Source organism: Adiantum capillus-veneris, chromosome 3, assembly GCF_014529385.1.
Source record: "Adiantum capillus-veneris isolate H3 chromosome 3, ASM1452938v2, whole genome shotgun sequence".
NCBI lineage: Eukaryota > Viridiplantae > Streptophyta > Polypodiopsida > Polypodiales > Pteridaceae > Adiantum > Adiantum capillus-veneris.
In genome coordinates this window covers 148335202-148362015 of record NC_140933.1, presented here as the reverse complement: position 1 = coordinate 148362015, position 26814 = coordinate 148335202, and the positions used below count along the sequence as shown (strand labels likewise).

Below are 26814 nucleotides of genomic sequence, written 5' to 3'. Positions count from 1 at the left end.
AAAGGAAACTCTGAAGCCATGGATGTTGAGACGATTGAGAACATAGCATCGATGTAATCAAGAGACTATAGAGCCTATTGTTATCTATGAAGAGGGAAAGTATTCTAAAGTAGCAAAGCATTGTTTGTCCATCCGCTTTGAATACCCAACTTCCCTCTTTTTACATCACAAGTCAATGGCACCTATTCTATATAAAAAGTGTGTGTTGCACAACTTAGGAAGCTTAGATTTTGTTTGCTCCAAATGTGGAGCAAAGGCCTGGAAGACTGAAGGAAAGACTATCCAAACATTTGTGGGTAAATATTGTTGCTCTGATGGAAGAGTTAGATTACTTTCTTTGAATGAGCCACCAAATGAATTGAAAGATTTGATGAGTGCAACCACAATAAGAAGTAGACAGTTCTTGCAAAACATTCGGGGATATAATAATGCATTGGCATTTGTATCTCTTAGTGCCCATATTGATGAGACTATCAATTGTGGTGGAAGAGGTGTATGCACTTTTAACGTACATGGCTCTGTATATCATAGCATTGGTTCTTTAGCGCCAGCAGAAGGACAAAATGAAGTTCCACGCTTTGCACAATTATATTTTTTCGATACCGAGCATGAGTTGAGCAACAGATTGCATCATGTTTCAAATTTAGATCGTAGTATTCTAGAGTCTTTACAATTGATGATGCATAGAGTAAATCCCTATGCAAATGCTCTACGATCTGCTGTTTCTTTGTCTGGAGATGCTATTGTACCAAATATTATGATGGTTATTGCAGAGCATCGTTGTGATGGTTGGCAATATCTCGCTCCAAGGGGTTTTGAAGTTGCTGCAATTATGCATGGACAAGGGGATGATAGAAATATAAGCCATCGTGACATTCTACTGAATTTTCGACACGGGGACTTGAAAAGAATCTCTAGCATGCATCGAGCTTACATATCCTTATTATATGTTTTATTATTTCGATCTGGAGAGGATGGGTGTCATCTTTATCTACAGACTAGCGATGGAAAAAAGTTGACTCAAAAGCAATATTATGGCTTTCGCTTACAAATAAGAGATGATACTGTGGAGTGTCTTCTTCGAGGGGGTAGGCTATTACAACAATATGTCGTGGATGCGAAATAATCAAAGATAGAGGGGTCACGACTATTGTGGACGCGAAATAATCAAAGAACACTTCGTGCTGAAGTGTATCAAGAATTGGTTCACATGATTGAGGCAAGAGATGGCATAGAGAGGACTGCAAGTCAAAATGCTGGTCGTAGAATTGTTCTGCCTTCATCTTTTGTTGGAGGTCCAAGATATATGTGCCAACTATTCCAAGATGCAATGGCAATTGTTCGTAGTAGGGGTAAACCCGATCTCTTCATCACATTCACATGTAATCCATGATGGAAGGAAATAGATAATGCCTTACTACTTGGACAAAGTGCTGTCCCAAAGAGCATCTGGATGCAGTGTTTTATCAGAAGCTCCAAGATATGATGCATTTACTTATCAAGCAAGCCGTATTTGGGGAGATGATTGGACATGTTTCAGTGATAGAGTTTTAAAAGCGAGGTCTTCCTCATGCTCATATATTGTTGATACTTGCATCCGAATATAAGCCCATAGATACATCCCATTATGACAAGTTGGTTTGTGCAGAGCTCCCCAACAAGAATGTGTTTCCAGAATTATTTGATGTAGCTAGCCGTTGTAATGTTCATGGTCCATGTGGTCCTTTGAATCCAAGTTCTCCATGTATGGTTGATCGAAAGTGTAGATTCAGGTTTCCACGAACATTTTCTATGTCTACGACTGTAAATGAAAGTGGATATCCTGTGTATATGAGACGAGATAATGGAAGGTTTGTTCCGTCTAAAAATTACAATTTAGACAATCGTTGGGTTGTTCCTTATAGCCCTCTCTTATCACTAAGATACAAAGCCCATATTAATGTCGAGATCTACTCAACTGTCACTGCTGTTAAATATCATGTCTACAAGGGACATGATAGAGCCACTGTTGTTCTTCAAGATTTTGAAGGAGCTATTGATGAGATCAAAAGTTATCTCAATGCACGTTATGTTTCTGCATCTGAGGCTATGTAGAGAATATTTGGCTTTGACATGCATAGTGAAAAACCAGCTATTCAGCGATTGCAAGTACACCTTCCGAAGCAGAATATGGTTACATTTCAAGATGGTGATGATGTATCAGATTTGTTGGATAATGAGCAAAATAAAAAAACTACCTTGACAGAATGGTTTGTTGCAAATCAGAACTATCCAGAAGCAAATAGCCTGACATATAATGACTTTCCAAGTGGTTGGATATGGAATAAAAGTCAAAAGGCATGGTCTCCACGACAACATGGTGTTTCGATTGGAAGAATGTATAATATTGTCCCAATTGCTGGTGAGGTTTATTACCTACGAATACTACTCAATATTTGCAAGGGATGTAAATCTTTTGAAGACTTGCGGATGTATGATGGTCACATTTTTTATACATATAAGGAGGCATATATAGCTAGAGGATTATTGCAAGACGATGAAGAATGGTCATTTTGCCTTCAAGAGGCATCTTTTTTTCAAAATGGAATGCAGTTCAGACAACTCTTTACAATCATATTAGTGTTTTGTGAGCCACTGCATCCAGATGCTCTTTGGGACAGATTTTGTACCGAATTATGTGAGGATTATGTTTATGCCCTAAGGATGCGTATTTCAGATGCAAGTGTACGATTAGATGTGGCAAAAAATCAAGCTTTGCTTCATATAGAATGCTTTTTGCAACAACACGGGAAGAGGCTTTGCGATTCTATGTTGCCTGCAATAGACTCAACAATGGTATCCTTAAGTGAAACCGGTGCTATGACAATGTTTAATGTTGATGAGCATCGTAATATAGCAGATTGTAGGAGACTTCCTTAAATGAGGATCAGCGAGATGCTTACCATCAAGTGCTGCAAGCTATTGACACACATCCAGGGAAGGTGTTCTTCTTAGATGGTCCGGGTGGCTCAAGAAAAACTTACCTATACAATGCACTTCTTTCACGAGTGCGAGGAAGTTGTAGAATTGCTCTTGCATGTGCATCATCAGGTATTGCAGCTTTGCTTTTGAGTAATGGAAGAATTGCTCATTCTAGGTTTAAGATACCTTTGGAGCTTCACTATGAAGCAACTTGCAATATAAAGGTAGATAGACAACTTGCAGAACTTCTAAGGAATGCAGCTTTACTTATATGGGATGAAGCTCCCATGACATATTGCTATGCATTTGAAGCAGTGGACATAACTTTAAGAGATATTATGCAGCAAAATACTTTGTTTGGTGGAAAAGTCATTTTGTTTGGAGGCGATTTTCGACAAATATTACCTGTTGTACCAAAAGGTAGTCGTGTAGACGTTGTAAATGCTTCATTGTGTCATTCTCACATATGGAAATGTACGAAGGTATTGAGGCTTACCAGAAATATGCGTATACTTGAATGTGGTCAAAATGCGCTTCAACAAAGTTTTTCGCGCTGGGTGCTTGATATTGGCAATGGGGATATGGATGATGGAGGAGACTTAGATAGAGTCAAAATACCTTCACACATGATGCTTCCAAGAAATAGTTTGGAGGATCTTCTAAGCTTTATATATGGAGATTTTTGTCATGTGCAAGATCATGCAAGTTTTTTTAGAGATCGAGCAATACTTGCCCGGCAAAATAAAGAGGTGGATTTAATCAATGACTATGCATTGCAAAGAATGCATGGAGTTTGCAAAGAGTATCTTAGTGCAGATTCAATTTGTATGTCGAGGAAAACACACATTTGTTTACAATTGAATATCTAAATAGCTTTACTCTTGGTGGTGGTTTTCCACCTCATGCTTTAGTCTTGAAAGAAAATGCTCCTATCATGTTGCTGCGGAATTTGGATCCAAGACGTGGATTGTGTAATGTAACCAGATTGATATGTAAACAATTTCATCATAAGGTACTTGAGGCAGAGATTGTCATGGGATCAAATATTGGAGAGAGAGTTTTTATTCCAAGGATTGACTTTATTATTCGAAACCATCAGGGGCTTCCATTTCAAATGAAGCGTCGCCAGTTTCCAATTAGGCTAGCTTTTGGGATGACTATCAACAAAGTACAAGGGCAAACACTGGGAATTCTCGGTTTATATCTTGCATCACTGATCTTCTCTCACGGACAAATATATGTTGCAATGTCACGTGTGCGAAGTGCATCTACTATGAGGGTTGTTGTCAATACTGAGAACACTCAAGAGGAGTGTTACTACACTCCAAGCATTGTATTCAAGGAAGTATTACAACTAGCAAACTCATAACAATTTCAAATTGACATTGTGGCTCTCACTTAAAGTCAGACACACTTGATATTAAATTCTATTGATATCTCTTAGATCAAAGTATTGGCCACAAATGGATCCTCAACGCAATGCATCCTATGTAACTAGTTGGTCACATCACTGAATTCATTCGAGGTATTCATCTTCTTTTTTAAATTAGAGTTTTGACTTGACCCATTATTTTGTTGAGAAGATTGGCTTATACATTGACTTACTTTTTTGAAGATCCGCCGCAATAGAGGGGAAGAGTTCATGCTATGTTTTTGGTGATCTTATTTGATATGACTCATATTATATTGGAAGAGTTTTTATGTGGTATTTTGGTAGTTTTAAAGCTTTTCTTGCTCTACATAATTCATGGATGCCTTTGCAGAGATCACTTACCATCGAGGATTTATCATTGTAGGTGTTTATGAAATGCTATACTTAGGTAGAGATACGTCTATGGAAGTTCTTGGATACTACCATGTTGCCTTTTCTTTGGACCACGAGCATCATCAAATTCAAGTTAACATTTGGTTTGTGAGTGATGAAAGGCCAGTCAATGCACAACAGGTGGGGGTTGCTGGAGACCGCAATACACCGTATCGATTGAGGATATTCACTTAAGTTGAAACACCCCCCCGTATCTTGCAAATGTATATAGCGTAGGTCCTTGGACTTATAGAATCCCTAATGTGGTATCTCGAAGGCTACACTTTGAATAACACTTATGTATTGTTTCTACTATATTCAAAATATTCAACGCATCTTTGTGAAATTTCCAAGTCTTTTGACTTGCTTTCATTCCTCTCTCTCTCTCTCTCTCTCTCTCTCTCTCTCTCTCTCTCAATATTTTAAATCCTACGTTTAAACAAAAGAAAGAAGGACACGATACTCTACGGTATGATCGTCAAAGCCGTCTTTATTCGATGTTATCTCTCTTCCTCTTAAAATTTTAAATCTCCATTGTTAGAGCAGATCAAGGATGGCACGATACATCATGGTTTCGTACACCCTCAATGATGTACCTTCATATATTAGAGGTATGAAAAAACTTATCTTTGATATTTACTTTTACCATGGCTAAAAAAAGTATGGTCTTTATTTTGTGTATTTACATGTGTGACATTTTTTTCTAGATCCTCCATTGCGGAGGGGTCCTGCACATGCTGAGGATATTGTTCGTATTATCGAGGATTTTGAAATCCTTCGGTGCGTATAGCTTGAACTTGAATCCATATGACGCTAAATAAGTTGCTACTTTTTATGTCTGAATGGCTGGTTGTTATCTTATTGCAGGCTTCAGTATTATTGCAAACATTCTGTCTTGGCATTATATGAATCTCGATATTTTAGAAGTGTTGTAGGCTATTATCACATAGAGTTTGATATAGATGTTATGCGAGTCACTGTGCGAGAGTTAGGTATGCATCGGCCTCTTAATTGCAACTTCTCATACGGTCCCTATGGAGTGAATGAATGGATGTTTAGAATCTATTCTTTGGGTGACTCACCTCGACGCCTCGGTCACAGTGTTCGACGTGTTGGACCTTGGATCTTGAGAGTTCCAAGTAGAGTGTGTCGTAGGCTCAACTTCTCTAGATGATCGAACACTCTGATCCATTGTCTATGCAAACCCTAAACCATATTTTTTTTACTTACATTGAAACTATTTGGTATCCCTGTTGGTTTATGGAAGTGGGTCTTATCTACTACATGGGAAACGAGCGAGAGAGAGAGAGAGAGAGAGAGAGAGAGAGAGAGAGAGAGAGAGAGAGAGAACTTTGCTAATTGCTAATGTAGGTTACCATGGGTCATGATGTATTGGCTATTCTCCCAATACATATAAAGATGGTTATTTATTTAAAAGTTAAGGATGAGTACATTTGTCAAAGAAATGGTACATGGTGATGGTGGCATCATTGGGTGTATTCATATGCAGATGGGTGGTATGGAAATTGTGGACGCTTAAGCATTTCACTAGACAAAGTGTCTCAAGTATTCAGCGAGATAAAATTAATGAGAGTTCTACAAGAACTACATATGGTTGATATTTATTATGTCAATGTTTGTGGTTGTGATATTCAGTTGCGAAAGATATATCACAATCATAAATCTTATATTTCAGATGAAGAGTTTGAAGTTTTGAAATTAATTGTGAAGTTTATCAATGGGATATATTGGAGTGATCCTCAACCGTCTAACTGTAGAGTAGAATATGAGTCGTTGTAAACAAAACCAATGAGGTTTTGACACTTGACACTTTTTGACAAACCTAATGGATCTCTTGACACTTTTTGGCAATGCAGCTTTATTTTGGCATGCCTTTGAGTTATTGAAGTGTTTGTATTATGCTTATACTTGTTAAAAGCGTTTGAAGTGCACGTTTTAAAAGTGGCAATGTTGATCATCTCTCTCTCTCTCTCTCTCTCTCTCTTTCTCCCCCCCCATAATTTTAAGCTTTGAGTACTAACGTTGTCCTCTTTTCTTGCAGCCAAACAAATGGCCCACAAAATTGTGAATATTTTTCCAAGTGTAATTTTTTTTATTGTTGATGCCTTTGAAGAGGGTTTGTTACCTGCTAAATGGGGATGGCAATGGGCATGGGAAGTTATTGAGAAAAACTACACTGCATGGGGGTCTTATGTAGATGAAGAGTTGGACACGATTTACATCAGGTTGCTTGATCCCTATTTCTTTCCCAATCTTAAGCTCATGCTCTTAAAGCAAGAGCTTGGGTTAATTCGTCATTACAAGATTTACTTAAGTTGGGTTCAAAAAATAGATTTAAGAGAAGTGTGTAGAGCTCTTGCTCAATATCTTGATCCTGTTGAAATAGCACGATTAAGAGTGCTATGCAGATATATTCCTGAGCCTTTTTGGCAATAATGTAAACAAAAACTTTTATTGTTTGAAATGTCTCTTTAGTGATGTTCTTTTATGCAATCTCTCTCTCTCTCTCTCTCTCTCTCTCTTTGCAAAAGGGGGAAGGAGAAGAGAAAGGTGCAAAAGGGTTAAATGTAGGAGGAGTAGTCTTGAGGGGCCAAAGACAGAGTGAGACAAAAACTTGCATTTGAACAATGGGTAAAAAAGTATCAATGAATATTGGTGGTAGTGTTGATCATGTGTGTGTCATAGTAAGAGCGAGCGAGACCCGCCTATCGACGGGTCGCGCGAGCTAGTAACACTAAAAAGTGCCACCAATGTGGCAAGTTTATAGAGGGTTCAAAGGGTGCACGTCCTGCGAGTCGACCTCCTACAACGGGCAACTGACGGAGGTGATAGCTTGCATCCCGACGGCCCATGTGCGCGCCCACACGTGAGAGAGAAAGAGGGCCCTAGCCCTTGGCCACAACGCAGGTCGAGGGGAAGGGGGGGAAGAGAGAGCGGCAGCCGACAGGCCATCCTTGCAGATAAGCTGAGCCTGAGAGAGAGAGAGAGAGAGAGAGAGAGAGAGAGATTACACCTCTTGGGAAACTTTCTATTTGGCAAAAAACTCTCATTCTTATCATTGTCTTTTATTCCTGCAAAGAAATTAACTCATGATGTGGCTTAAAGCACTGCAAGTCGAGTGAAATAATTACTGGTTTATTGTAGAACTCGCAAGCCTGAAGGTGCCCAAAATGGCGGAGGAGGAAGAAGAAGGGCTCATGAGAATCGAATACAGTGGTCCCGTGGACTGGATTGTGGTGGTGAGGGACATCATATCCTACATCCTCTTCATGCACCATCAGATTCCTTTGTAAGACACTCACCCTTTTCTCGGTGCTTTAGCGTCAGTACTGCACTCCCGCTGTCTGCGAATGGTCTTCAGCTATCTTGCTTCTGTTATCCATGCACCTGATGCTTAAGCTGATAATGCAGGCCCCTTGATCAGCTGGAGCTGAACGCAACAGAAAACATTGTAAGGTTTTGGAATTGCTTCAGAGAAAGAATGAACGATCGTTCCAGATGTTTTTCAACTTTCGTGTCTGTAGAAAACATTTAGCCAAGGCGATGCATTCTCACTGCCAAGCGAGAAGAGGGTGGGTCTGTGGAAGGCGCGAGTAGTCAAGAGGGTGATGAAGAGGAGAGAAAAGTTGAGACAATCCATTCAGGCCCTTCTTACTGCTTTGCAAGGAGCTTTCCAGACGCTTTCCTTCATGCCCTCAGTGCTACTGCTCCTTGGATCCTCTACAAAGCAACCCCGTGCTGCCTATGACATCCAGTTCCTTGGAAGAAGCAATCCTATGCATTCACTTTGCCAGTACAAAGACTCGCCGGGTTTAGGGAAAGGCATATCTCCAGAAAATTTCACCATAAGCTTGTCTAAGAGGGTATAAACATTATACACGTTTTCTGTAAAGTGCATTTGTTCTATTACTTTTATGATTTAGTACTTCTTTGAGTGTGCTTGACAGATTACACGAACGTTAATTTCTGAAGACAAAGGTCCATTGCTAACAGGTTTGCTTATTCCTTTTCTTGAGATCATAAGGCTTGTATTTTGAAAGGTATTGACCTTCAAGAAACATGAAGCCAAGGTCACACGAAGCATTCTAATTGCACTATGCCTTCTTTGTGAAGATTATGGTTGATGAGAGGTAGGTAGTTGTTGGTACAGGTCTAGAGGGCATGTTAAGATGCCTGCTGACTGAGTTGGTGGAGGAGAGGGTATGTTGTGAGCACTACTGCTTAAAGTTCAAAAACAGATGGTGAACCTAGGTTCTGGAAAGTTCACGCTAGCCTTTCACGAGGTACCAAGGGAGGCTGAGTTTTAAGCATATTAAGTTTGAGAGTTCTAGGGCACGCTATATATGTCGCCTTCATGCTTTTGCAGCTGACATAATCGCGCTTCACTCGAGGCATTGAATATATTCTCACAAACAAGGAAGACCATCCTTTAATATGTGCAAACTTATGCCTCAGTTCGCAGGGTGGATGTACCCAGCTTTCTTTTTTCTGAGGCTTGAAGAGGCAAGACCGCAAGTCATTAACAGAAATGCATCTCGAAGTGTGACGACATTTGTGGGAGCATGATCAATTTCCCTTTTTATCCTTGTCTTTTGGTGCTTTTCCACTTTGCAAATGCTATTGAAGTAGAAAGGATTTATGTTCCCTCTCTCACATGTGCACATATATAGAGCTTGTGACCTTAAAAAGGGTTAGTTGTTCCTTTAACCAAATAAATACATTGTATTTAACTAAATTGAAGTATGCAGGATTTGAAGTGGAAAGGTTGAATGTTCCTGCCGTCATTGTGGGCACTAACATAACCTCCTTCAGTAATCACACACACATGCACAAAGGGCTCAAGGCAGCTACAGACGATCACATTCATGTTTCCTCTAGGGCGCCTGTTGACATTTCATAGAGGGTCCTTGGTAGAGAAGAAAAAAAGAGATTGTGAGTGGATTATAAAGGGGGAGAAGGTATGTAATGATCAAGAGAGGAAAAGTGAGAGAATTTTGTAGTTAGAAAAAAAGAAAGAAACTTGTACTTTACGTCCTTTAGAGGCCGAAGTTGGACAAACACACACACACACACACACACACACACACACACACAAAGGAATGCGAGAGAATGGTACAGATTGGAAATTGTACGCTATAAATCTCTTGATGTGTGCAATGGATTCAAGAAGAGTCAGCTTATGAGCTACTTGAGTTGACAGATTTAGAAAGGGATTAGAGGTGTTTCGCATGGGCTGGGGTTGTTGTTAGTAGCAAACCCCTGCTACTACAATAGTCTAAACCTTGCCAGGCTTCACTTAGCATTCGCATGTTGCTGAACCCCTCGCTCTTTAGTGGCTATGCTTCTTTCAGTGGCATTGTTTTCTAGTTCCGTCCATTTGGCTGGACTTTCGATGGTTGCCCGGGAAAATACCAGCTCTACTTGACATGCTTACCCACCCTTGCCCGCGCGAATTGCCTCTTAGTTGAATCTCTTCAAAAGTTGTAGTGTTGCAAGAACTTTTTTTAAAGATTCATCGAAGGATCGTCTAGACTTTTACTTGTGGGAGTTGTGGAGCTCCTGATGTTTTGATTTGACAAGGGTTTCAAAATCCAACACAATTCTTCACCTTTTTTTCCCCACTTCTACTTGGGCAGAAGAAAGACGGATCGTGGAGGATGTGCATAGATTACAGGGTTCTTGATAAGATTACCATCAAGGACTGGTTCCCAATACCTAGGATTGATGATGTACTTCATAGATTACAGGGTTCTACTTGTTTCAACAAGATCGATGTTAAAGTTGCTACCATCTGATTCGGATCGCGCATGGAGATGTATATAAGATGGTGTTTAGGACATCCTTTTGGATTGTACGAGCATTAGGTGATGGATGCCGTTTGGTCTCACGAATGCTACTGCAATGTTCAATAGGATGACTAGGATCTTTTGAGAGCATACATAGTTCATGGGCACATTCTATAATGACATCTTTGTTTCCTCCAAATGAGAAGTTGATTATCGAGAGCATTTGTTGCAAGTGTTCAAAGCATTGAGAGAACATATCAATGGGAAAGAGAGCGAGTTTTTCTATGAGGGATACACTTTTTGGGATACATCGTTTTGTCCAAGGATGTTAAGCATGGATCCAGCTGAAGTCACGGCTATTTGTGATTGGCCTCCATTGAGAAATGTGCATGATGTGAGAAGGTTTTTGGGATTATGCTCTACTACAAGCGGTTCATTAGCCAATGTTCAAAGGTTGCTTCACTGTTGCATGTCCTAACTCAGATTGGGGTACCATTCACTTGGAGACCTTCACAAATTGCAGCATCAGAGAGACTTAAGTAGAAGTCGACTACTACCAGAGTTGATTTTGCTAGACTTGCAAAATGTTGACTACATAACCGGATTTTGGTCAGATCTTGGAAATGGTACAAAGTGGGGAATAGTTTTTGGGTACTCTCTCAAGGAAGTGTTTTTGATGCAGAAGACCATGTTGTGTGACATGGTTTGAGGCAGAAGGTGTTGATGGAGAGCCACAATCTTCTTGTTGAGAAGAGGGACATAGAGGGGATTCTTAATGGTGTTGAGACTTACTTCTATTGGCCACAACTTAAGAAGGATGTAGATGAGTTTGTGTTTCTCAAAGTATGTCAAGCACAAAGTGACCGGCTTTCAAAACCTTTATGGATTCCAGATCTACCATGGGAGAGTACAATGATGGATCTCATCTTTTATTTTCTCAAGACTAATAGTGGGCATGATGGTGTACCTCCCAAGGTGGACACGACAACCTCAACTGACAGCTTAAGTAATTCATTTGTGTACCTTATCAACTAGTTGACCCGAGATTTCCATTGGGTCATCATGCCTCTAAGATTGATAAGGTCATGACTCATCTTTGAGCTTTGAGACTGTCTTTCTTTTCAATGTCATTGAGCACCGACTTCCATGCCACCCATAAGACAGTAGAATTTGGGTAGTTCATCTTCCTTCATGGGTAGGGCATACATCAGAACAAGAGAGTCTAGTATTGCCTCGATGTAATGCACCACCTTCTCATTCTTAGCATACATCATTTTACAAAGTATTCTAACTAATTGAAATAAATGCTGAAGAGACTGTTCTTGTTCCGTCACCGTCATCATGTTACTTTGTCCTTGCTGGTTGACGCATTATCTTCCAAAAGAAGCTCTACTCTTTGGTCTAGTACTCTTCGTGCAATCTCGAGCTTGTGGAGCGTCGATTTCATTTTAGTTACGATTGCCTTCATGCAGTTGTATGTAGGATGATTTTCCAGTTGAATGTCTAAGCTCTTGGTATTCATTTTCTTGATCTGAGGGCTACTATCTATGTTAGCTTGCGGGATCAGCGGAATTGAAATGGTGAAGATGTAGGTTTTACACTTCCACAAATCTTTACTTCTTTCCTTGCGTTAATGATTGCTTTTAGCTTGAATGATGGCTCCTTTAACTTTCCTTGAAGAGAGAGAGAGAGAGAGAGAGAGAGAGAGAGAGAGAGAGAGAGAGAGAGAGAGAGAGAAGAAGAAGAAGAAGAAGAAGAAGAGAGTTTTAATGTCGTAGGAAACTATCCCAAGAGACCTTAAAGATCTAGCCGACGAGGAGTTGAACTCAAGATGTGTTATTCACGAGGGAAATGACATAACCAATCTACCACACTTGGGTGATAGAGAGAGAGAGCAGAGGAGGATGGGGTCCCAACCAACCCTCTCAAGGGCTCCTCACACCGTTGCCACAGTATTTGCTTTTGATTGCGTAAATGAAATGTACACACATGCAATACCTCAAGCAGAAACTCTACTGACTCGAATGGGGAATGTCGCCGTGGTAACTCCTCAAGACAAGACACCTTCGGGGACTGATTTGATGCACCTTTGGATCCTTCTCGATGTGGGATTGCAGATGGCCACCAATCGGTACATCTGGGGCTGAATTGCGCTCCCGATGTGAGAGGAAAGAAGGGCTGAAAACACAAATCTTGTTGATACCGATGATGGACAACAATGGGAGCACTCGATGTGATGGGGGAATGGCCGAGGAGAGGCTCAATGGGCTGCCGAAGTATTGGACTGCATTTGGATGGCTGGTGATTGTAGATCTCACACGTCTCCTGCGAGGAGGGCTGAAAACTGAGAACGTTGGCTGATCGCTGCAAATCTGCTAGTGCTCGGGCTGATCAGTCGCCGTGGAGTAAAAACGCCAAGGCTATCTGGTCTAAAAACGCTAGGGCTTATTTGAAAGCAAAGACATTGGCAAGCTGCTAGTTTTGCAGAACGCTAGAGAAGGTCTACTGCTAGTGCTCCCAAATCTTATGAGAAAATACAGGCCTAGCTGCTACCTTTATATGACTTTTGTCCCGGTTGAGAAACTTAGGTCAAGTCGGGAAAAATGTGCAAATGAGTGCACACGGGCGACAACTCACTGCTCGGTGAACCATTTGACGAACCGACTGGATTGACACGTGCCTCTAACCCAGACCTACATGCTCGTCATGCCTGATGCCCACCGTAGTGTCATAACATATGTCAAAACATGTGTGCAAACCATTTATGCAAGAGGGTTTCTACAACTGGAAAATTGGCTCTAATAGTCGATGAAGCATGTCCACGTGGCACATAGAGCCATGTGCATGTGACATCCCCTCCTGCTTAAGATGAGGTACTGGTACCGAACTCCATGCATGCCATAAGATGGTCTCAGATGAAGTTCCTTCTAGATGATGTCCTCTACGACGACTTTTGAGAGAGAGGCTCCCCTAGGTGATGTGGAAATGGATGGTGATGATGCATCTACTCGCACACAATGGACTGCCCGCTGATGTACAATGTGTTTAAGTACCATGGTATGCCACAATCTATTGTCAGTGATCATGATCCTTGTATGACCAGCCTATTTTGGAGAGGCTTGTTTGAAAACATGGGAACCACGCTCAAGTTTCTTCCTCATTTCATCCACAAACAGCTGGACAGTCAGAAGAGGCTAATTCTATTGTCTTGGATCTGCTGAAGTGTTATGTGTGAGATAATAAGGGTAGGTGAGAACAATATCTACCCATGCTTGAATATGCGTACAACAATACGGCGCATTCGTCAACAAGCAAGGCACCTTTTGAAATTGTTGAGGGTGGCAAAAAGGTTTCTCTCATGCTCACAAGGACAAGATTTTTGAAGCAGATCGTTAGGTTGAGAATATAGATGAAATGTACAAGAAAATTAAGCTTGCCTTGGAGAAGACTGAGGCAAAGCAGAAAAGGGCTGCTGATCGTTATCGACGTGAATTGTTATTTTCACTTGGTGATTGGGTACTCTTACGGTTTGAAAAGGCAAGTTTAGAGAAGATGAAGGGCAAGGAAAGGTTATTTCCCAAGCTCAGCATGCGTTACTATGGGCCTTTTCAAGTACTTGAGAAGATCAACGGTGTTGCCTATAGGCTGAAATTGCTTGATACTTAGAAGATTCATAATGCGTTTCACGTGAGTCTTCTAACAGCCTTCATGGGAGATGTGCCAGAAGATATGCCAGATGAGGATCAACAAGAAATTGAGGAACTTGATGAAATCTTGGTACTTGAGCAAATCTTGGCACATAAGGAAAGAAAAGTTAAGGGAAAAGTTGCACGACGGTATTTTGGTGAAGTTAAGGAATTATCCACCTATGGATGCAAAGTGGATAGAAGAGTGTGAACTGCTAGAGTGACCGAATGTATTGCAGCTTTAGCTTGAGGCCTTTGGGTTATAACCTACGCATGCCCCAATCCAACGAGTTCGAAAGAGGGGCAATGATGGAGCTAGCACATCAAATGTAGAGACGGATTTAGTGCAATAGAAGTGTACATTGCCCTACAAATGCTAAAGGTATAACGTTCACTTTTATCGTAGATAGCAATGACAAAAGTATGAAGGTTGCATTAAGTCATTTGTATCTATGTTACATGACCTTTCCTGCGGATACATGTGATGATAAAAGGGTGCTAATCACACTAAATCATCTATGGCATGTATATTTGACAATTTCAAGAGGGGGGTATGTCACGAGGCCGTGGCAACCACTAACCTGTTAGACTCACACCACTTTGCTGCTTCACAGGTCTAGGTACGGCTAGTGTGCCTCCGGGCTGGCCACCCTTTGCATATGCATTTAGACTGCACTGTCTGGGCGCCCACTTTGTCTGGGCGCCCTCATATTTCATTTATTCTTTGTTGGGTCGTGGGGGATTTTATCTGGCATTTACCCTACCTCCTCTTGGGCACCTATTTATGGGGCCAGGGAGGTACCCACTTCCATCATCTGGTTATTGTGTATTGGGTCTTCTGCTCATGGTAGTCTCGGGGGGCTGATCGCCCCTTTGCACCATATCTTGCGTTTGTGGTCTACTCTCTCTCTCTCTCTCTCTCTCTCTCTCTCTCTCTCTCTCTCTCTCTCTCTCTCTCTCTCTCTCTCTCTCTCCTCTCCTCTTTCACACTTCCGCGTACGCGCACTCACATGGTATCAATCGCCAACGTTGAGGCGCTTCTTCCGCATGAGGTCCTCCTTCCCAAGAAGAAGACCAGCCAGCGTTTTTCTTAAACAACAGTGTTTCTGCAATTTGCCTGCAAGAGGGAGTGGCGCCACCTCCTGGACAGCTTCAATCGCGACGAAATGCTGTGTCAACTGCGTTTTTGCAGGAAACCTTCAAATCTGTTGTTCCCTCTGCTAGCGCTAGGGCTTGAACCCCTTCTCCTTACTGGAAATGCCCCTTGTCCATTTGCGTTTTTGATCCAAATCTGCGTTTTTTGGATAGCTGCTGCGTTTTTGCAGCAGGAGGGTAGCGCTCATCTTTTCAACCCTAGATCGTGCCACCACCTTCCTGGCCTTGGCATCCGGTTCCTTGCCGGTCCTGTTCCTCTTCAGATCATCAGATTTCAGCCACCTACCAGTGCTGTTTTCTCTGTTTTCAGCCCACTTAGGGTTGTGCCAGGGATTCACCATCCTCCCCATACCCTCTGCACCGCTCTGGACCATGCCGGGAGTGTACGAGCACGCTGAAAATCGCTGGACAGCAGCGTTTTGATCACCTTGCAGTTGCGTTTTTGGGTGGACAGCAGCACATGGCTTGTGTTTTTCACAGAGGATGAGGTTATCTCCTGCCAGGACACCATCCGGTGGTGGTCCCTACGGGCTCTTAGTGACTGTTGAAGTACACGGTATCTTCGACATCGGCTTGATCATCTACGAGCGTACAATCCTTGGGAGATCCATTCATTTTAGTCATCATTCGGCAATTGCGCACTCCAAAGGGGGTGGTGACTTGTGGTTTGCTATGGACACACCTATGCACTCATCATAGGAGTTCACACGAGATATGGCCATGCTCATGGCATATGGGATTCTGACATTCCGAGAGCAAACACCACCATCTTGGGTGGACAGACACGTCCCACTTGACCAGGACACGTCAGATCACTTGCTTACACAGGAGCTTGCTTACACAGGAGCATCTACATGGACTTAGGGAGAGGATCTTGGATCTCTTCTTGGACAGGTTCATTGCCTGGGTCTACAGACTGGAGTGGGACTTCAGTGCTTTGGACTCTCTTGGAGAGTTTTCTTGCGAGATGCAGGAGATCAGGCATCCCCCAACTACATCCGGAGTCACCCGGAGCTTGGCTTGGATGGTAGTGCAGTTGCTCTTCTACACTCGTGATCATTGGATTGCTACCTTCAGAGTTGCTTACACTCACCCTCGGTAACCTTACAACAGACTTATCTCCCGACTTGGCCAGTAGACCACTCCTAGCTCATTCACATTGAAAGCCACACCGAGTCGCGCTTTGGTGGCGTTGTTGGCACAGATTCTGTTTTGGTTGACACCGGAGGATTGGGGGCAGGAGATACAGGCAAGACGATGCAGACTGATGGCTCAACATGTGTCATGCTTTGCTCCCACCTTCTCTTGATCTTCTTGCTCTTGGCCTTGGCAATTTCCAGAACTCTTTCAAATTAGCAGGCTCCTCTTGATCGACCTTCTCCCTTACACTTGGATGGAGACAATCCATAAACTAACACACTTTAAAGAAATCCCCTGGAGTTACTTGGGATGCCGCCTCCAATTGCACCCAAAGTCCTTTAAAGTATTGCAAAAACTCTTTAAATTTAGCATGAACATCTTGCTGCAAACCTCTCAATTTTGTCGTCGCTTCTGTTGCGGTAAGCTTCTTCCCAAACCTGTCAACAATTGCATGCTTGGCCTTTCCTCTTCTCAGAGGATCTTCACAGCGCAGATTGCTCAGTTTGGCTTTCCTACTTCTATAGGATGATCTCGTTGCAGACATCTTGACCACACCTCTTCTAAGAGGTCCTTCACAGCGGAGACTGTTGAGTCTGGCTTTCAGCTCGTCTTGGATTACCCTACCTACTGACAGGACACCATCCGGTGGTGGTTCGTGCAGTCTCTTGGTGACTGGTGCAGCTTATGGTAGCTTCTACAATGCATACGGTTTAGTCTGGCTTGCCTTGTTTCGAATGACGTTTACGACGCATATTACTATATCTGGCCTTCCTGGAGTTTTACACAACTTAGCCACCTGGCCACACTGGGTTGCAGGTTCATGCATTGACAGGCTCTCGGTCATTCTCATGACGATTCGTGGGCTTTTCCATTTTCTCCAGATGGTTTGACTACAGACACCATAGATCCTATTGGGCAGGATGCTTGCAGATCTATTGGCACTTCTTTTACGACGAGGAGTTGTTTTCACACTTAGTTCGGGACCTTCACGCAATATATTCACCGTGTATCGGCGGAGTTCAATAGTTTGCTATATTGCTCGTGACGGCACTTTACCATGGAGGCAGGGGGTACCCACTTCCATCATCTGGTTATTGTGTATTGGGTCTTCTGCTCATGGTAGTCATAGGGGGTTGATCGCCCCCTCCTCACCATATCTTGCGTTTGTGGTCCTCTCTCTCTCTCTCTCCCCCCCCCCCCCCCCCCCCCCCGGCACATGTGCACTCTCACATAACCTTAGTTGTTGGTTTCTTTCCCTTGATTTTTAATTAATTTTTGGGACCCTCTTTTTGAAGTCACAAGTGGTCGGACATTGTGTGGCCAGTGTGAATTGGCCGACGGTTGAGAGTTTCACCTACAGTTGGGAAGGGTAGGTCGCTACTAGATGGTTGGGCGAGTCGGCATTGAAATCCAAAGCAGTAAAAGGGTGTCTAGGTTGAGTTCAAAGTCATTCAGGCCCCTCGTTACACTATATAAGTCGGTGGGTACTAGGAAATTAACGCAAAAGAGGCAAAGTGGACACTTGGCGGTCTGTGAGTGATTTACCAGTTTTGCATCAAGAGGGGGGGGGCCCAAACTGAAAGAAGAGGCTGAATTTTTTCCATTGTGAACTCAAGTTTGTGTAAGCTTTCCATTAAAGTAGTGGGTGCAGGTGATCACAACTTTAATGGAAAGCTTGCCTTCTCCCTTGTCTTATGTAGTGCGATGATTTCGCTCTCGGACTCGTAATGCGCAGCTCAAGGGCCTTCCATACGTATGTACAGTTGTGTGGACAAGATCTTCGGAAGTAATTTGTGGCCCAGTGTGATGCGTGTGGCAATAGTATTGGGGCAGTGTTAATGCAAGATGGTCGGGTAGTAGCCTATGAAAGGAGAATCTTGCAAGGGCTTGAAACGACACTGCAAATTTATGAGAAAGAGTTACTGGCTGTGATTCGTGCGCTTTCTAGCTGGAAACACTACTTGCTAAGTGCTGATTTTGTTGTCCAGACAGATCATTAGACCTTGCGATACTTCTTGACACAATTAAAGGTACCTGAGAAGCATATGGGATGGGGAAACATTCTCTCTCTGTTGCACTTTCAGATTGTGCATGTGGAAGGCAAGAAGAATGTTGTGGCTGATGCGTTATCAAGAAAGCCAGAAATTCCAGCTGTGTCAATTCCTTATCATCATGAGCTTGATGACATGAAGGAACAATATGCTACTGATGAAGATTTTTCAAGGATCTTTGAACAATTGCAAGATGGGCAAGGCCATGAGCGTGGATGCCTTTGTGCAAGCTTGCGTGATTTGTCAAAAGGTCAAGTTCGACAGACAAAAGGCACCAGGGTTGTTACAGCCACTAATAAGCCATGGGAAAGTATTACTATGATTTTATCTTTGATATTCCCAGAACGCAGACAGGGAATGTTGGTATATGGACCATTATTCCAGGTTCAGTAAACATGCCCATTTGATTCCTGTCAGGAAGAAGATAAAATCTGATAAGATGGCACAATTGTTCATGTACAATGTTAAGTATCATGGAATGCCACAATCTATTGTCAGTCATCTTGATCTTCGTACGACGAGCGTGTTTTGGAGAGGCTTGTTTGAAAACATGGGCTCTATGCTCAAGTTTTCATCCTCATTTCATTTACAAACTAATCGACAATCAAAAGAGGCTAATTCTACCGTCTTAGATTTGCTTAAAGGGTGTGTGTCAGATAATAAGGGCAATTGGGAACGATATTTACCTATGCTTGAGTATGCATACTTTTCACCTAGCCATTGAAAGTATCAAACTTCACAACAACACCACCTCTTTCTATGGTTTTGGCTTTTCCAGCACTGCCAAATTATCATAGCGAATTGTTGCAACATGGGCACTCTAATAGGGATCATCGGCGCCCCTTGGCCATTGACATTTTGAGTCACTAGTGCTATATTTGCCTGTTGGTTGGAAAAACCAATCGTGCGAAAATTGCCCTGTGGCACCCCAAACTGGCCCCGATGGCACTGAAATCCTTGCTGCATGCCAATATTACCATACATGGATTTGGTATCATGCCTTGCATACCCCAAACATTGTTCCTGGCATATATTGCTGGTTTCCAATTGCATAACCAGCCATGCTTCCACCTTCCAAATACCCAAGATCCACCGTGGGTGGTGGAAAAACTTGTTGCATAGCCTGGAAACTCGTTCCCTGTCCATTTAATGCGACTTTCGGACTCTGAAAGGTGATTGGCTGAACTTGTAAAGACTGTGGAAATGGCGTACTAACCACCTGTTCATGGACAAAAGGAATTTGCCTTGGAGCCCCAACTGACTTCGCAACATGCGAGTGCTCCTTGGCCTGTTGGGAAGCATAAGGGACCTGGGCTTGAGCCTCAACGGGCTTTCCTGCATGAGAAAGCTGCGTTGTCTGCTGTGACAGTGGTGGCGCTTGCAGAAATTCCATAAACCTAGGTTTCTTCACCAATGGAGAAAACACATTCACAGAAGCAAGCATTCGTATCCTGAACGCATTCTCGTCTAGTTGCCCAATCATAAACCCTTGAACTTGTGGAGCATTCAAATCAATAGAAGGTACAAACAGGGGTGGTCGTGAACTCTCATCTAGTTGCCCAATCATTAACCCTTGAACTTGTGGAGCATTCAAATCAACAAAAGATATAGAAAGGGGTGGCCGTGAACTCTCACCACGCTCGAACATTGGAGGAGGAACAACTTGTTTGTCCTATGAAGAGGAACCCTCTTTCCTGGTGTCATATTTGTCCTGTCAGCCATAGTGTAATTCTGAGTTCCTATGCTCTATGTCTTCACCGCAAACCAACTAAGGCTCACTCTTTAAGACAAAAGTGATTCTGTCTCGGAACGGAACCATGAAACTGTTCCATAGGGTGGTAGACTTTAGCTTTCACTCGATCTTTACATTGTTTTACTTTATTTGGAACTTTTTGGCACAAAGAAACTTCACGAATAAGCATGTGATTGGAATTCAACACTTCAAAACAAATCACGGCTTGGCAGCTAGAGCGCTCCCAAGCAAACAACAACTTGTTGGCCCCAAAGAGTGGCGCCCCTTTCGGTATTTCTTTGTTCTTATTACACTTGAGAAAAGCCTGTAAACTTCTACAAGCTGTCCCACCTTTATCGAGCTGAAATTCCCCTACTCTTACTCGATTTCGGCAGCATAACCACAGTAGAAGTCTCCACGGATTAAATCCCAAGTAAATAGTGACTTTCCACGCACTTAAGAGCACTTTGCAAAACCTGGCGAGAAATTACAGCACTCTGAATTCTCTATTTTTGGCCTCCAAAATGCACCAAAACACCTGTTCAGTGATTCCCTAGCTTCCCTGAAGCTCCTGGGACCTCTAGGCATCAAAACTAGCCAAAATCCTAAACCTGCAAAAAATTACAAGAAGCTGTAATTCAATGTTCTGCGCTCCGATTTGCGTGCCGATCACTCCTGTTGGTAGGCCTCGAGCTGCCGCACTTGTAGGGTCACTTGCCTTTTGAATTAAACGAGATCCCTCGCGGGAAATCTCTCTAGATTGTCCTATACAAGCACCCGGGCTTTCCCGAGGTTCCCTTGGCGATAACTTGCAGTTTAGGTGTGAAACCCTAAACCTGCAGAAAAACACAGCAGGCTGTAATTCTCTGTTTTGCATCTTTTTGAGCGGAGCAAACACGTCTACGCGTGCCTCAGAAGCTCCCGCACGCAATGGGACAGTTTTCCTGTAAATCGGACAAGTTTTCACGCGAGAAAACCAATTAGCTAATTCGGTTCTTGTACAGAAGGCTCTTGCCTTGGTAAACGCGCATAAATCCCCTTGAACTGTAGATGGTCATCAGAGAAGCCCAACTAGAGGGGCATTACCATATATGTGCAAAGGGGAGAGAGAGATGCGCGAGAGCAGATCATCGCGCTACATGAGACAAGGGAGAAGGCAAGCTTTCCATTAAAGCTGTGATCACCTGCACCCACTACTCACACATTGTGGAGCAATAAGTGACACCTCTTGGATGAGACCCTTTGGAGTGAGTTTTGACCTACAAGTTGCTTTCCTACTGTCATGTGTTGAGTTTGCTCCTTTTGGTTTAATTCCTAGTACCCACCAACTTATAAAGTCCTGCCGAGGGGCTTAAATGACTTTAAGTGAGCCTAGACACCCTTTTATTGCTCGTATTTTAGTGTCGACTGGCCCGACCATCTCGTGGCGACGTGTCCTTCCTGAGTGCGGGTGAAACTCTCGGCCCTCGGCCGTTTCACATTGGCCACACAATGTTCGGCCATTTGTGATTGAAAATAGAGGGTTGCAAAAATTAAATAAAAATGAAGGGAAAAAAACCAACCAATATATAGTGGTTGTAACACTACCCCCCTCTTAAAATCATAAACGTCCTTGATTGCATGCCATATATACATGCCATAGATGATTTAGTGTGGTAAGCACCCTTCTATCATCGCATGTATCCGCAAGAAAGACTGTCAAACATGTGTACAAATGACTTAACGAGACCCTCATACTTTTGTCAAACAATGTACACTGCTATTACACTGAATCCTTATGTACATATGAAGTGCTAGCTCTATCATCACCCCTCTTTTGAGCACGTGTCAAGCCCTTTGACCTTTGCTCTATTGAAATGATCTGAGTTGGAGAATACATGGGTTGTAAACCAAAAGCTGCAAGGTAAAGCTACAATACATTTGGTGACTCTATCAATTCACTTTCTTCCATCCACTTTGCATTCATAAGTGGATAGCTTTTGAACTTCACCAAATAATGTCTTGCAACTTTTCCCTTAATTTTTCTTTCTATTGGCGTGTCCTCCAGAAGACGCGGCTCAGTCTTTATCCTTCTCTGTAATTTCTTGACCCCTAAGAAGCTTCAGGAGTCGCTTTTGCAAAGAACCTCTTTGTTGATATTTTCTTTGACTGGCCCCCTTTCACGTTGCCGTGGAATCCGGTGTCTTCTCCCTTCAACAAGGCATGATCAGTGTTGGCAACTTCGATAAGCTGAGGAAGGGTGACCACTTTATTCTTTATGCAGTAATTCCTGAGCCCTTTATGCAAACCCCAACAATACTTCTCAATCTGCTGTGTCAATGGCACATGTAAGAGGTTATTGAAAGCAACACTTTACAGAACCTTCGATTGTACTCCTATAGGCTCCTGCAAGTAGCCGTAGTGAGTTGGTGCCAATCCGTCATGACATCGGCTTCAAATTCATTTGACAGCCATGCAGATGCAAACATTTGCTTGAAGTAAACCCATGTGGCGGGTGCGTGTCCTTGCATCAACAAAGTCGTCCACCATGAACGCGCATTTCAAGAAAGTGACAACTTTCCTGACCTTGGAGGCCTCTGTAAAATTCCTCCCTGCATAATCCGTATCAAACTGCGGAGGAAAGTAAGAGTCTTCGTCTTGTCCTCAAAGATGCTGAAAGTATCAAACGTCACAGCTGCACCTCCTTCTTTCTATGGTTTTGGCTTTTCCAGCACTCCCAAATTATCATAGGGAATTGTTTGCAACATGGGCACTATAATAGGGATCATCGGCGCCCCTTGGCCATTGACATTTTGAGTCACTAGTGTATTTTCGTGCTGGTCAGAAAAACCAACCATGCCAAAATTGCCCTGTGGCAGCCCAAATTGGCCCCGATGGCAGTGAAACCCTTGTTGCATGCCAATATTACCATACATGGGGTTTGGCATCATGCCTTGCATACCCCCAAACACTGTTCCCTGCATATATTGCTGGTTTTTACGCGCATAACCAGCCATGCTCTGAAACACTGAAAGGTGGCTGCTGAACTGGTAAAGCCTGTGGAAATGGTGTCCTAACCACTTGTTTGTGGACAAAAGGAATTTTCCTTGGAGCCCCAACCGACTCCGCAACATGCGAGTGCTCCTTGCCCTGCTGGGAAGCCTAAGGGACCTAGGCTTGAGCCTCAACGTATTTTCTTGCATGAGAAAGTTGCCTTGTGTGCTGTGACACTGGTGGTGCTTGCAGAAATTCCATAAACCTAGGATTCTCTACCAACGGAGAAAACACATTCACAGAAGCAAGCAATCGGGTCCTAAATGCATTCTCGTCTAGTTGCCTAGTCATAAACCCTTGAACTTGTGGAGCATTCAAATCAACAGAAGGTACAGACAGGGGTGGCCGTGAACTCTCGTCTAGTTGCCCAATCATAAACCCTTGAACTTGTGGAGCATTCAAATTAACAAAAGGTACAGATAGGGGTGGTGGTGAACTCTCGTCTAGTTTCGCAGTCATAAACCCTTGAACTTGTGGAGCATTCAAATCAACACAAGGTACAAACAGGGGTGGTCGTGAACTCTCGTCGAGCTCGAACGTTGGAGGAGGAACTGCCTGTCTGTCCTGTGAAGAGGAACCCTCTTCCTTGGTGTCGTTTGTCCTGTCAGCCATAGTGTAATTCCGAGTTCCTATGGTCTGTGTCTTCGCCGCAAACCAACTAAGGCTCACTCTTTAAGGAAAAAGTGATTGTGTCCCTGTGACGGAACCACGAAACTGGTCCATAGGGCAATAGACTTTAGCTTTCGCTCGATCTTTACATTGTTTTACTTTACTTGGAACTTTTTGACACAAAGGAACTTCACGAATAAGCGTGTGATTGGAATTCAACACTTCAAAACAAAACACGGCTTGGCAGCTAGAGCACTCCCAAGCAGACAATGATAGCCTGTTGGCCCCAAAGACTGGCGCTCATTTTGGTATTTCTGTATTCTTATTACACTTGAGAAAAACGTCTAAACTTCTACAAGCTGTCCCACTTTTATTGGACTGAAATTCCCCTACTCTTACCGATTTCGGCAGCATAACTTTAGTAGAAGACTCCATGGACAAAATCCCAAGTAAACAATGATTTTCCATGCACTTTAGAGCACTTTACCTGGCGAGAATTACAGCACGCTGAATTCTCTGTTTTTGACCTTTGAAATGCCCCAAAACACCCGTTTGGTGATTTCCTAGCTTCCCGGAAGCTCTTGGGACTTGTAGGCATCAAAATTGGCCAAAATCCTAAACCTGCAAAAAAAATTACAGCAAGCTGTAATTCTCTGTTTTGCGCTCCAATTCGCGTGTTGATCACGCCTGTGGGTAGCCCTCGAGCTCCGGCACTTGTAGGGTCACTTGCTTTTTGAATTAGATGAGATTCTCGAAGGGGAATCTCTCTAGATTGTCCTGTACAAGCACCCACGACTTTCCCGAGGCTCCCTTGGCGATAACTTGTCACGTCTACGCGTGCGTCGGAAGCTCCCGCACGCAATGGAACAGTTCTCCTGTAAATCGGATGAGTTTGCACACGAGAAAACTCTGCGTTTTCGCATTCCTTCACGATGGAACTGTGCGTACTTGAAGGGGACTGGCAATTAGCTAATCCGGTTCCTGTACAGAAGGTTGCCTTGGCAAACGCGCATAATCTCCCAGAAATGTTCATGATCATCTGAGAAGCCCAACTAGAGGGGCATTATCATATGTGCAAAGGGGAGAGAGAGATGTGCGAGAGCAGATCATCGCGCTGCATGAGACAAGGGAGAAGGCAAGCTTTCTATTAAAGCTATGATCACCTGCACCCACTACTCATACACACACTATGGAGAATTAAGCGACACCTCATGGATGAGACCCTCTAGAGTGAGTTTTGACTTGCAGGTTGCTCTCCTACTGCCATGTGTCGAGTTTGCTCCTTTTGGTTTAATTCCTAGTACCCACCAACTTATAAAGTCCTGCCGATGGGCCTAAATGACTTCAACTGGGGCTAGACACCCTTTTACTGCTCGTATTTCAGTGCTGACTGGCCCGACCATCTCGTAGACACCCTTTTATTGCTTGGATTTCAATGCGGATTGGCCCGACCATCTCGTGGTGACCTTCCCTTCTCGACTATGGGTGAAACTCTCGGCCATTGACCGTTTCACACTGGGCAGACAATGTCTTGCCATTTGTGACTGCAAAAAGAGGGTCGCAAAAATTAATTGAAAATCAAGGGAAAGAAACCAACAAATATATATAGTGGTTATCATAGTCTCGTGACAGTTACCAAGGATAGAACACCTATCTCACAGATAGCTTGAGAAATTTGGGGTCAATTGGACTCTCTTTGCTACTAGAAAATGAGTGGTTAGAAATTAAGGATTACACTGTCCCTTCTCAATTGGAAGCCTTAATATCCGCTGAGAAAGCTGAATATTCAGAAGATTCCAGTTCTTATGTGACAACCAACAAGCACATAACCCCTTCTTTGGCCGTATCCAGGTAAGAAAATTCACCTCGTCACCGCCCTTGTAGAATACAATCTTTGTCTCTAAACAGATACGAGATGCTATGGTAAATGATAATTCTTCAAACTTGAAGACTCCAGTCCTTGCCTTCAGCGATGCAAAGGATAAAGCAGATACAAACTCTTGCATCACGACTTCAGTCGTTTTGGGCAAATCCCAATTACGAACCTGTTCTGCCTTTGCACCGCTATTTGAGAAGGCTTTTTTCTTACTCGAGCTCGATTCTTTCCTGCGGGCACACCCCTTGGCGGCCTTGCGCTCACATGCAACAGACTTGGACACCCCAAGTCGAGAATCTACCGCGACACCACAAATAATCACTTCAAAACAGTTCACAGTTCACAATTGATTCGACACTGGCCCGGCGGAGTTCTGTGCCTAGAGATATTGGCCCCAAAGATTGGCGTCCCTTTCGGTATTTTATTTTATATTAATTTGCAACTCAAAGTACAAGCGAGTAGCCGGGACTCACTCTCAGACTCTGCGTCCAGATGCTCTGAGAAGTGAGAGCCCAAACTACCAATATAAAGGTTTACAAGGGGATGTTAAAAGTAGAGCCCAAAAGCTTCAAAAGCTGTGAATTTTAAAAGCCTGTTCTTTTCTCTCTCAAGCTCTCTATTGAGCCTAAAATAAAGCAAAAAAGAGTTATCTCTCTCTCTCTCTCTCTCTCTCTCTCTCTCTCTCTCTCTCTCTTTCCAATTTGCGTAGCCTGAAAAGCAAAGCTGCCGTAAACTGTCCACGCAAAAAGGCTGTACGGATTTTCCGTGGGATGCGCCGCAAAACGCGGGCCCTGTCCGTACCATTCTTGCCACGTCAGCAGTGTTGCCGTACAGCCAGCCGCGTCGCATTTTGCCACGTCAGCATTTCGGGACTGCCCATGTCTCAAGAAGAAGGGTGTGTGAGTGTATGGTCTGCAAACCAAGGTCTGCCACGTCACCGAGGTCTGTCACATCACCGAG

At 43.2% G+C, this 26814-nt stretch overlaps 3 protein-coding genes across 5 annotated transcripts in view; all 3 read left to right on the top strand.

Moving 5' to 3' along the window:
• Positions 1-1409: 1409 nt before the first annotated feature.
• On the top strand, positions 1410-2094 carry LOC147461906 (uncharacterized). The gene is made up of 2 exons (XM_086506697.1): positions 1410-1509; positions 1649-2094. Exons 1-2 carry the CDS (start codon positions 1410-1412, stop codon positions 2092-2094), a joined length of 546 nt encoding a protein of 181 aa, XP_086362823.1.
• Positions 2095-2112: 18 nt separating this feature from the next.
• Positions 2113-7222, top strand: LOC147461905 (uncharacterized). The gene is made up of 6 exons (XM_086506686.1): positions 2113-2835; positions 2907-3786; positions 5473-5545; positions 5633-5757; positions 6276-6539; positions 6828-7222. Exons 1-6 carry the CDS (start codon positions 2113-2115, stop codon positions 7220-7222), a joined length of 2460 nt encoding a protein of 819 aa, XP_086362812.1.
• A 642-nt stretch (positions 7223-7864) lies between these two features.
• Positions 7865-26814, top strand: part of LOC147461904 (non-structural protein) — an 89037-nt gene continuing 70087 nt past the window's right edge. For 2 of the 3 annotated variants that reach the window (XM_086509376.1, XM_086509377.1), the window contains exons 1-4: positions 7881-8075; positions 8198-8237; positions 8311-8649; positions 8734-8779. In XM_086509376.1, coding sequence (XP_086365502.1) covers positions 7957-8075; positions 8198-8237; positions 8311-8649; positions 8734-8779 — 544 coding nt within the window. In that variant the 5' untranslated portion in view covers positions 7881-7956. Of the gene's footprint in view, positions 8076-8197; positions 8238-8310; positions 8650-8733; positions 8780-26814 lie in introns of all 3 variants that reach the window. The other variant, XM_086509375.1, reaches the window with a different exon arrangement.